This window comes from Chenopodium album, chromosome 12 (assembly GCF_948465745.1).
Source record: "Chenopodium album chromosome 12, dcCheAlbu1.1, whole genome shotgun sequence".
NCBI classification, from domain to species: domain Eukaryota; kingdom Viridiplantae; phylum Streptophyta; class Magnoliopsida; order Caryophyllales; family Amaranthaceae; genus Chenopodium; species Chenopodium album.
In genome coordinates, this window is record NC_137845.1 from 2342224 (window position 1) to 2354085 (window position 11862).

An 11862-nucleotide genomic window follows, 5' to 3' on the forward strand; every position below is an offset into this window, starting at 1 on the left:
GTCAATGTTCTAAAGTATTTTTAATTATGTTCTAAATTAAATGCCTATGTTCTAAATCTAATTATGTTCTAATTACATGTCAAAGTTTTAAAGTATTTTTAATTTTTTTTTTCAGCTCATTCTTTGCACTGAAAAATACATCAAAAATACAGAAAGTTTGGAAGATAGAAAGAAAGCTTTGTTTCATCAAATGAGAAAAGAAATGACAAATGTCGAAGTAACAACATTTAACAACTTCCAATTGGTAACAAATTTTTTTTTAATTTTTATTGTATTCTATTTATTTTTATTTATGTTCTAAAGTATCTAATTATGTTTTAACACATGTTTGATTATGTTATAAACATATGTTTGTTTATGTTCTAAAGTATCTGATTATGTTCTAAACACATGTTTGTTTATGTTCTAAAGTATCTGATTATGTTCTAAACGTAGGTTTTCTTTCCGGCTGTTTTACCGGATCACTATTATTTGTTGTGCTTCAACTTTTTGGAAGGAACTCTCGATGTCATTGATAATAGATTTCTTCCACCGAATGTTTCTATCGAGGATAAATATGGAGATGATTTTACAAAGATGGTAAGGTCTAGAGTTTTGACTTGGTTAATTATTATTTTCTTATTATGCTATATAAAAATTTTGGAACATTAACGCGTTTTGGAACATTAACCTAATTTAAGTTATTCTGATTATGTTCTAATGTACATATCTATGTTCTAAATTACTTGTATATGTTCTAAAGTAAATTCTGATTATATTCTAAAGTACATATCATTAATTTTGAAGTTGAAGGCATTTGGTGAATTTTATGAAGAAATTGATAACAAGAGTGCCGTTTTCTCCACTTTCGAAACAAGAAATATCGAGATGAAATGGAAGAGCAATGCAAACAATCATGATTGTGGAGTATTTTTGTTGAAGCACATGGAAACCTATGAAGGACATTGTCAAAAACAATGGAATTCAGGGCTAGAGAAGGATAATGTAAGTGTCAAGACAGATGATTAGGTTCTAATTACATCTCCATATTCTGATTATGTTCTAAAGTAATTCTGATTATGTTCTAAGCTAAATGTCTATATTCCAAAGTTAATCTGATTATGTTCTAAAGTGTTCTAAGCTAAATGTCTATGTTCCAAAGTTAATCTGATTATGTTCTAAAGTAATTCTGATTATGTTCTAAGTTTAATGTCTATGTTCTAAATTACTTGATTATGTTCTAAAGTAATTCTGATTATGTTCTAAAGTAATTCTGATTATGTTCTAAGTTAGATGTCTATGTTCTAAAGTTAATCTGATAATGTTCTAAAGTAATTATAATTATGTTCTAAGTAAGATAGATTATGTTCTAAAGTAAATCTGATTATGTTCTAAAGTAATTGTGATTATGTTCTAAGTTTAATGTCTATGTTCTAAAGATTACTTGATAATGTTCTATAGTAATTCTGATTATGTTCTAAGTTAGATAGATTATGTTCTAAAGTAAATCTGATTATGTTCTAAAGTAATTATAATTATGTTCTAAGTTTAATGTCTATGTTCTAAATTACTTGATTATGTTCTAAAGTAATTCTGATTATGTTATAAGTTAGATGTCTATGTTCTAAACTTAATCTGATTATGTTCTAAATTACATGGAAATGTTCTAAAGTATTTTTTATTATGTTCTGAATTACATGTGTATTTTAAGTTTAATGCCTTTGTATTTTTTTTGTTTGCAGTTTGAGCAAATGAAAAGGTTACGAGTGGAGTATTGTGGGAAGATTATAACATCAGAAGTAAATGAAGAACGGAAAAGAGTGATGAAGATGGCTAGAAAGTGGTCAAAGTTGAACAAAAATTGATATATGATTGTGTAAATCTTAAGTTTATATCTTTAGACATATATTTAAAACAATATATAGTACATTTTTTGTACAAATATGGAGATGACTATTTTGAACATGGGTATCATTTGGAATATTAATCTCATTTGAAACATTAACCTAATTTGAAACATTATTTTTATAATGTTCTAAAGTATTTCTAATTTGGAATAAGTTGAAGTTTTTCTTTTGTACAATGAAGAAGGAAAAGAAAGAAATGAGGTCACACTAAAGACACAAACTCCTCCAAAAACGACACAAAGATATTTCCATTCTAAGCTTCAATTAGTTGTCGCTCTCACCATCTTTTTTTTGATATATATATATATATATATATATATATATATATATATATATATATATATATATATATATATATATATATATAAATACATTATACTACCTCCGGTCCACTTTAGTTGCAACTATTTCTTTTTTGGGCTGGTCCACATTACTTGCAACTTTCCCATTTCTTTCCTTTTTTAGTAACTTTTTAGTGATAAAATTACCATTTTAACCTTACTTTTTTTTTAAACACCCTAATTACAAAACTGATGGGTTTCAAATCGGTGGGTTTCGGGGTTGGTGTTTCAGTTTTGGTGGTTCCGGTGTGTTGGGTTGGTGGTTTTGGTGTTGGTGGTTTCGAGGTTAATTGGGTTTCTAGGGTCATTGGGTTCGAGGGTCGGTGGGTTTCTGGTGGTCGTGGCTGGTGGAATCAGTGGGTTGGGGGTCGTTGGGTTTCTGGGGTCGGTGGTTTGGTGGTCGTTACTGGGTTGGTGGTGGTGGGTTGGTAGTCATGGCTGGATTGGTGGTGGTTGATTAATTGGGTTGAATTTGTTTTTTTTTTATTCCTTGATTAATACTTAATTTTATACCCTTATCTTTCATTAATTGGGTTGAATGTTAATTCGTCATGATTTTAGGTTGTAGCCTCGTAGGTGATATGTTCACATCGCGGGGTTCGTCAATGGTAGGTTGGTGGGTTGAAATCGGTGGGTTCAAATTGGTGGTTTGTGGATCAATCTATGGGTTGCATACAATTTTTAAAGAATAATTGGACAAAAAAATAATATGATATTATGTTAATAAATTGAAAAGAATACAAAATAAATATATAAAAAAATTACACAAAATTTTTTTCATGTGCAAGTAAATGTGATTATTTCTATATATAAAATGTCTGAGGTGGTTGTACTTATAGCATATCCATCAACCTGTAAAAAAATTTTTAAAAAAATTAGAACATAAACACATTAAAATATATGAAAAATGTTAGAACATATTTGATGAATTTTAGAACGTATAATAATTTTAATTTATCACTAATTAGAACATAAGAAAATTAAAAAATGTTTACTTACATATCACTTGACTTTCCCTGGACAATTACGACTATCATATGACCAAGCTCTCTACATGCTCTACATAATCTTTTCTTCTTTTGACTTTGTTCAACAGCTTTTTCTCTGTCACTCTTCATTCTCTTGTCACTATTTGGAACATGGGTATCATTTGGAACATGGGTATCATTTGGAACATTGGTATCATTTGGAACATGGGTATCATTTGGAACATTGGTATCATTTGGAACATGGGTATCATTTGGAACATTGATATCATTTGGAACATTAACTTGATTTGGAACATGAACCCCCGTACCTTTGTTTTTTGAAATTTTAGGAGGTTTGATCAAAACTTCAGAAGGTAAACTAGCTCCAATAAGCATTTCAATGTCTTTAACTTTGCTAGAAAGATTGTTGCTTCCATTTGTTGTTTTCTTATGTTCCAAATCTATTCTCATGGCTCGAAGTTTTTTGACAAGATCACTTAGTTCATCTTCATTGTTTTGCACTAAACTCACACAAGCATGAATTTCAGTCCACAAGACATTCCTCCAACACATTACCCTCTAAATCAAAAATGGACTTCTTATAAGCCATTGTACACCATCTATTTAGAACATAGGTCTTGGGAATTTTCTCTAACATCCTTGTCTTCCACACCCAAATCATATGCCTACAAGGAACACCATCACGTTCAAATTTTTTACAAAAACACTTGGTATCTAAGGTAGTTGGATCAAAAACAACATCAAAAGTCCTCCTCCTAGATCCTTCCCTTAATTTGAAAATGTAAATCTCATTGTCCTTCTTCATCTCCTCAACACCACAATTAAAACATCCAATTTCAAGCTCATATTGAAAATCATAGAAAATTGTTGTTGTAAACAACTCGGAAGCATCTTTTTCTAAAGGAATTGGCGTCTTACACTCTGGACGCTTATTCTTCGAATCATTATCCATTTTATTTTGAGTGTGCCTTTGAGCATCCAATGCACATTCAAACCTATAAGAAAATATAAATTAACTTTAGAACATAGAAGATAACTTTAGAACATAAAGTGAATTACATTAGAACATATTAAAATAATACACATAAATAATTATTATGATCTAAATACTATTAGAAAAACTTTTGAACATAAAGATTAACTTTAGAACATATTTAGACATTTACATATTACCTCATGTAGAACTCAATCAAAGTGAGATGGGGATTTGTGAACATAGTGAAAAAATTATTTTTACTTTCTGATCTAGATGTGGTCCTCATGATGCCACCTAAAAATAAATCTCTGAAATACGCTGGAATCCACATATCTCGTATGTCGTACATGTTTGCCAACCATCCATGATTGTTCAAATTGAATTCTGAAATAACTTTGTTCCACTTTTCTTCAAATTCTGCCGGCTCAATCTCTAAATGCCAAACACATGCACAAAGTTTTTTCAAAAAATCAGTTTCTTGGGTAATTGCCCGACCTACTTTTTCAGGCACCTTTTTCATAATATGCCACATACAAAACCTATGTTCTGTAGTTTGAAAAACATTACGAACAGCAACTTTCATTGCAGGATCTTGATCGGTAATCAAACACACAGGCTCATTATTTCCCATTGCTTTAAGAAAAGTTTTGAAAACCCATTCAAAAGATGATATATCTTCATGAGCTACAAAAGAAGCCGCAAAAGTAACACATTTCTTATGATGATCAACTCCAGTAAATGGACCAAAGATCATATTATATCTGTTACATACACAAATTATATATGCAGAAAATATTAGAACATAAGGGTAAATTTTAGAACATAAAGGTAAATTGTGGAACATTAAGGTATACTTTAGAACATTAAAAAATAAACATAGAGCACAGTAATTTATTTTAATTATTAGACTTGTCAATATTATACTTGTTTAAAAACATAATGAATTATCTAAAACTTAAACAATAAACTATAGACATAATGTTTAGAACATTAGAACATGATGGATATTAGTTTAGAAAACAAGGCATAAAGTGTAAAACACAAAAGCATAATGTTTATTACATAAAAACATGATATATATATATTGTAGAACATAAGGCATATATGTTCAGAACATCAATATATTTAGAACATAAGGCATATATATATATGTTCAGAACATCAGTATATTTAGAACATAAGGAATATATGTTTAGAACATCAAAACATGATAGATAGTAATATAAGAACATAAAAAAATTCTACATTTAGAACATCACTTGTTTGTTTGGAATGTGGTATCAAAGGAAACCATATCCCCAAAAAGTGCATAATTTTTTCGACAAATAGGATCAGCCCATAAAGCTCTACAAAGTCTATCTTCTTCATCAACGTCATAGTAAAAAAAAAATGCACTCCAAAGCAATTTCTTATTTTGAAAGTTATCCACAAACATTTGGGCATCTGATCCAGCAATATAAGCCTTCAAATCACTATAAAAGTTTTTAAAATCTTGTTTAGATGCACCAACATTATCATGTGATCCAGCTAATTCTTTCATCATAGTATAAGACCTTACGGGACCAACATTTACCTGTGTACAAAAAAAAAAAAAAAAAAAAAAAATTACTATGATTAAGGATCAACTTTAGAACATAATAAATCATAACAATTAAAACAATATTTGACACATAAAAATAAATTACCTTTGAATTATCAACAATCAATTTTTTATGCATAATATGCATATTCCTATTATCCTTTTGAAATTTTGCACAACTTGGAGTATATAAACAATGATTATGTTCTTCTTTGAAATGACTAACAACATACTTTCCAGCATCATATCTCATACATATGTGAGCATTGCATCCTACACGAGTGACTAAACGTTTTCTAGTAATACGAACTTTTCCTTCCTCATCAACGGTTTGTTGAGCAATAGATTTTTTTGTTGCCCTGAAACCTTCCTTATTGCAAACTCCATATTGAAAAGCAATTTTATCTTTGTTATTCTTCTTCCTTGTAGTCGTAGATTTCCTAGAAGTAAACCCAGCGGCATTTGCATATGCTTTGTAAAAACTAAGACCTTCTTCAGGATCTTTGAATATCATCCCCAAACGAGGTTTTAACTCCTCGGGAACACTTGGAATCCATTCCTTAGTGGTACCACCAGGGCTAAATGATCCAACAACCTCAGGAGTACGATAAATAACACCAACTGCAATAGAACATAAAAGATAAAATTTAAAACTAGAAGGTAAACTTTAGAACATAAAATAAAAGTCATACAATATGAAGAAAATATTATAACATAATAATAAACTTTAAAACATAAAGAGAAAGATACGTAGAAAACTTTAGAACATACAAAATAATTTAGAACATTAAGGATAAACTTTAGAACATAGTAAATTACTTTATAACATACATAATAAAATTTAGAACATAATAAAGTGAAAAAATTTAGAACATAATGAATTAGTTTAGAACATAACCAGGAAAAATTTAGAACATTAAAACAACTTTTGAACATAATCAACATATTCACAAAATGACTTTAGAACATGTAAGCAAGTAAAGTTTAGAACATGTAAGAAAAGTTTAGGACATGTACGTAAATTGAAATTAAAGCATTAAAACAATTAAACTTAGCTGAATACTTTAGAACATAACAAATCACAGACATAGAGTGGAAAAATTTGGAACATAATAGATTACTTTAGAACATAACCAGAAATAATTTAGAACATTAAAACAACTTTTGAACATAATCAATAAATTCGCAAAATTACTTTAGAACATGCAAGTAAGAAAAATTTAGAACATATAAGTAAATTAAAATTAAAGTATTAAAACAATTAAAATTACCTGAATGAGTAACAGAGGAGGGAGAATTATGTTGAACATCATCAAAATCCATGAATATGCAAAAACCTAATCATCAAAAACACAAATTGAAGCAAAAAAAACACAATCTGAAATTAAAATCCAATAAAATTCAAGCAAATAGAACAACTCAAGCAAAAAAAAATCGAAAAATAAAAAAATTGAAAATAAAAACAATAATAAAAAAAAAAAACTGGAAAAAGATGATTAGGAAAAATAAATAAATAAAAAAAAAACTGGAAATAATCTGGAAAAATAAAAAAATCGAAAAATCGAAAAACTGGAAAAATCGAAAAATAAAAAAACTGGAAAAATCGAAAAATAAAAAAACTGGAAAAATCGGAAAATAAAATCGAAAAACAAAAAAACTGGAAAAAATCGAAAAATCGAAAAATAAAAAAACTGGAAAAATGAAAAATAAAAAACTGGAAAAATCGAAAAACAAAAAAACTGGAAAAAATCGAAAAAAAAAATCGAAAAATCGAAAAATAAAAAAACTGGAAAAATCGAAAAATAAAAAACTGAAAAATCGAAAAACAAAAAAACTGGAAAAAATCGAAAAAAAAAATCGAAAAAATAAAAAACAAATCTAAAAACTCAAAATAAAAAAAAAATCTAAAAACACGAAAAATAAAATCGAAAAAAAAATCGAAAAAAAAATTTGGAAATCGAAAAGAAAAACAGAAAAAAATCGAAAAAAATTTTGGAAAAAAAAAAGAAAATTTAAACAAACAAATGTAAACAAACAAAATCACAAAAAAAAACAATGAAATCGGTAAAAAAAAAAATCTTTAACAAGTAATAAACTTACCCAATTTTGAGAGAGAAAGTGCTGAGGAGAGAGAAAGTGCTGAGGAGTGAGAGAGAAAGTGCTGAGGAGAGAGAAAGTGCTATGTTAAGGAGAGAGAAAATGAAAAGAATAACCTTAAGATTTAGGGTATTTTCTTAAAAGTGTAAAAAGAGAAAAGGTAAAGAATTACATAAATGCCATTACTAAAGGAGTGTTTTAGATGGTTAGATCAAATCTAATGAATGGCTAGGATGGGTTCTTATATAAGATTGAGTTCTTATATAGAGGAGGGTTCTTACATGAGCCTTCCTATATATATATATATATATATATATATATATATATATATATATATATATATATATATTTCACAAACAATAACAATAACCCTTTTATTGCAAATAATAAGAAACAAAATTAGTAAAAACTTTCATTAAATCTAATACCACATAAACCCCAGAACAATCAAATATCATCAACCTTATCAAATAATACACCATAAAAACTGATCAACCAAAAAATTGCAGCAGCTCGGCATTATAATCGAACACACAGTAATTTTTTAAGTCCGTCAACACTCACGAGGATAGTGGTTGTTGTGGATTTTTCGTCATACAAACAAGGGGAGAGCTAGAGAAAATTAGAGGAAACAAGTTGGGGTTTCTTTCATTCATACGCCAAACAAATTGAGGAAGGTGGAGGTTTCGTGATGATATATATATATATATATATATATATATATATATATATATATATATATATATATATATATATATATATATATATATATATATATATATATATATATATATATATATATATATATTCTCAGTGCGAACTGACTAGTTTAGAACGTCGGTCAAGAAGTCCACCGACGTGGTTACGGTGGAGCAATTGTCTAAGAATGAGAAAGAAATAATTCTGATTAAGGAACCATCATTTATGCATGACAATGAATTAATTATGATATGCACTTCGTAATGCATAAAGAATTGATATAAAGAATTTGGTAAGGACCTAAGTTTATATATATATATATATATATATATATATATATATATATATATATATATATATATATATATATATATATATATATATATATATATATAATTAAAGAATTTAGTAAGGACTTAAGTTTTTATTTATTTATTTTTATTAAATATTTTGCTCTGATGAGTTAAAGTTGAGTTAAGTTGCCGAAAAGTTAACCACAAGTTCTCAAAGGTGAAAAAAAAATGGGAGGTCCTTAAAGGTGAAAAAATCAAAAAGTGAAGTCCTCTCTTATGCTTAACTCTGGAATAGGTGGAAGAATAAAAAACGATAAAAGCAAAAGTTGTAGAGAAAATTAGAGGAGAGATAATATGAAATTAATAAAATATGATCATGGTGGGTCAACTAGGTGAGAGAAATTAATTAAATATTGTAAAAGCTTTCCAAATAAAAAAATAAAACAAGTATTTAAAAATTGCCGAAAATGAAAAGTTGAGCAAGTATTTATAAAAAGAGGGAGTTACATTACTTCTAATCATCCTCCTCGCATGGGTTATTCAATCAATTTCTTCGCTGCTGTCAACCTTTTGTGATTACTTATTAGTGATTCCCAGTTAATCACCTTTGTTCCCCCTTAATTATTTATTTTCTTACTTGTATAAACCATTTTTTATTTTTTTCTGTTAGTTTAGTTTCCTTAAACTTTTTTAATTTTAAAAATAAAATTCTTTTTAATTTTTGACACACGCTTTTGCTTAACCCATGTGAGCTGCCTCTTTTTGGACTCAAATATTTCCCAAACTTCTGTCCTAAACCATTCTCTCTCTCCTAAATTTAAAAAGTTGAATTTTACTCCAAACATGCACTGTTTTTGTAGGCTTTTAAGGTAAGAAAAGATTTTTACTCCTCTTAAACAAAATTCCCATATTATTCCAAAATTCCCAAATTCTTTATTTCCTTAAACCAAAAATACCTTCTCGCTGCTCACCCGCCTACAATAAGCAATGGGAATCTTTCATTAGCTGAAAGGAAAAGCTCTTCTCTTTTTTTTTTTTTTTTTTTTTTTTTTTTTTTTTTCTTTTTTTTTTCATAGAGGCATTTCATCGAACAGTTGGTGAATATGACAATCTGAAAGATATAGGCTTTCGGTTCACTTTTTTTTCCTGGGAAAGAAATTAAAAGCTTGATTCTTTGTACTAAAGATGTGATCTTTACACAAAAACAAAGAAAACCCAGTTGCCAATTCAATCAATTCTTCCATATTTCTAAGGTGGTGTTGATTTTTTGGAGAGAGAAACACAAAGATGACAATTTTGAGTGGTTTAGGGATAGTGTTAAGTATAGTATTTGGTTGTTTATTATTAGCACTTGTTGCAGAGCTTTACTATCTACTATGGTGGAAGAAACAGAGAATTACGAGCAACACAAACAACAACAGCAGCAACAACAGAATTCAGCAGGATTACAGTAATCATGCAAAAGAGATGTTCTACCTCTTTTGTTGGGATAAACCCACAACAATCAACAACACAGTTGTAAACCCAAATTCAAGCAACAACAACGTTGCTGGAAACACTGAAGGAGACATTGAAATGGGTTTAGAAACCCGAAAAGATCTCCTACTAAAGGCTCTAGGAGAAGAAGGTGTGGACTCAGACATCGTTCGGTTAGCAGGGCATCCAAGATTCTTGTTCACAATTAAGGAAGAAACAAAGGAAGATTTAGAATCTGAAGATGGGAAATCAAAGGCTAGTAGAAAAGGATCAAGAACAAGAAGTTTAGTGATTTAATCATGGCCATTGAAACTCATACACCTTATAATAATCTAAGTCCAATGTCATCTTCTTCTCCAAAATCGAAGTTGCTGTTGTCAACCAATAATAATAACTACAACAACCCGTTGTTTGAAACTTCAGCAACTGTTGTTGAAGCTGAAATTAATAGTTTGAGATCTTCTCCACCTCCTAAGTTTAAGTTTTTGAGAGATGCTGAGGAGAAATTGTATAGAAGGTTGGTTGAAGAAGCTCAAAAAAGTGGGATTTTTCAGGAGGTTATTTTGGAGAATTCACTTCCTTCAAATTACCACTCAGATGAAGAAGAAGAGAAGGAGATTCATTGCACTTCTCAGGTACTTCAAAAATAACATTCTGTTTGAATTATTAGATCTTGTTAAGAAGAAATTAGTGATAGTGTGAATTACTTAATTAATTAATTAAGCCTTTTTTTTTTTTTTTTTTTGGAAATTCTGTTTCTTAATTTATTAGGAGAAAAAAAAAAAAGGATTCCTGTAAGATAACCTCCTTGTTATCCAATCAATATGGAAGAGTTTGGGATTTCCTGAAACAGAGATATCTGATACTACTGCTATTTCAGTGTGTTTTTGTGCAAAAAGTTGACACAATGTTTTATTTTCCTGCATGTTAATTGGGAAAATTGTTCTGTTATAGCAAAATTGGTTGTATTAGATGTACAATTTCTTGTGTAAATAAGTAAATACGAAGTACTATATATATGCTTTTAATTTATATTCTTGACACTGCTTTAATTGTCCATGGTTCGAGATTTTCTGTAATGTTCCATCCTTTAATTTGTCAAACTCTTGTACAATCCCAAGTGCAACTAGAACCAGAATGCACGGAGTTGTAATGACATTATCTATGAGAGTAAGTACTTCTAACATCGAGGTATGATCGACAACTCTTCAAAATCAGTTTATAGTTAATATACAAGTCTATAGTGGCAAAAATTTTGGTATTTGGGCGTTTGAAAGAGATATGTTGGTGTTTTCTTGGCTAATAGGAGACAATTTTTGAAATCAAATGAGTTCACGAAAAGAATGGGCAAGATTTACTCGGAGTTGTACAATGTTAAACTAGATATGTTTTCATTTTCGACCCCTCTTTGATATTGGTCTGGCAAATTTTTGGATATTTGGGCGTTATCCAAGAAAATTTTGGTGCTTTCATAACGAAATAGGAGGCAAGTTTGAAATCAAAAGATTAATGGAAGAGTGGGCAAA

The 11862-nt window shown here is 28.9% G+C and overlaps 3 protein-coding genes across 3 annotated transcripts; 2 read left to right on the plus strand and 1 right to left on the minus strand.

Annotated features, from left to right (window-relative positions):
* Nucleotides 1-3074: 3074 nt before the first annotated feature.
* Nucleotides 3075-7094, minus strand: LOC145572774 (protein FAR1-RELATED SEQUENCE 5-like). Its single transcript, XM_081631742.1, has 7 exons — nucleotides 7043-7094; nucleotides 5878-6392; nucleotides 5626-5765; nucleotides 4390-4953; nucleotides 3772-4211; nucleotides 3525-3716; nucleotides 3075-3079 (listed from the first exon to the last, which is right to left on the minus strand). The coding sequence occupies exons 1-7, from the start codon at nucleotides 7092-7094 to the stop codon at nucleotides 3075-3077; spliced, it is 1908 nt and encodes a 635-aa protein (XP_081487868.1).
* A 3053-nt stretch (nucleotides 7095-10147) lies between these two features.
* On the plus strand, nucleotides 10148-10633 carry LOC145572775 (uncharacterized). The gene has a single exon (XM_081631743.1). The coding sequence runs from the start codon at nucleotides 10148-10150 to the stop codon at nucleotides 10631-10633; it is 486 nt and encodes a 161-aa protein (XP_081487869.1).
* Nucleotides 10634-10635: 2 nt separating this feature from the next.
* LOC145572776 (uncharacterized) lies at nucleotides 10636-11239 on the plus strand. Its single transcript, XM_081631744.1, has 2 exons — nucleotides 10636-10971; nucleotides 11168-11239. Exons 1-2 carry the CDS (start codon nucleotides 10636-10638, stop codon nucleotides 11237-11239), a joined length of 408 nt encoding a protein of 135 aa, XP_081487870.1.
* The last annotated feature ends 623 nt before the right edge of the window (nucleotides 11240-11862 follow it).

Bases quoted from the DNA above. Each gene is read 5' to 3' on its own strand.
- LOC145572774 (XM_081631742.1), bottom strand. From the start codon at position 7,094: ATGGATTTTGATGATGTTCAACATAATTCTCCCTCCTCTGTTACTCAT. The intron at 6,393-7,042 runs GTAATTTTAATT...GTTCTATTGCAG, and splicing joins CTCCTCTGTTACTCATTCAG to TTGGTGTTATTTATCGTACT. The intron at 4,954-5,625 runs GTTTGTGGATAA...TGTATGTAACAG, and splicing joins GCTGGATCAGATGCCCAAAT to ATATAATATGATCTTTGGTC.
- LOC145572775 (XM_081631743.1), top strand. From the start codon at position 10,148: ATGACAATTTTGAGTGGTTTAGGGATAGTGTTAAGTATAGTATTTGGT.
- LOC145572776 (XM_081631744.1), top strand. From the start codon at position 10,636: ATGGCCATTGAAACTCATACACCTTATAATAATCTAAGTCCAATGTCA. The intron at 10,972-11,167 runs GTACTTCAAAAA...TCAATATGGAAG, and splicing joins AGATTCATTGCACTTCTCAG to AGTTTGGGATTTCCTGAAAC.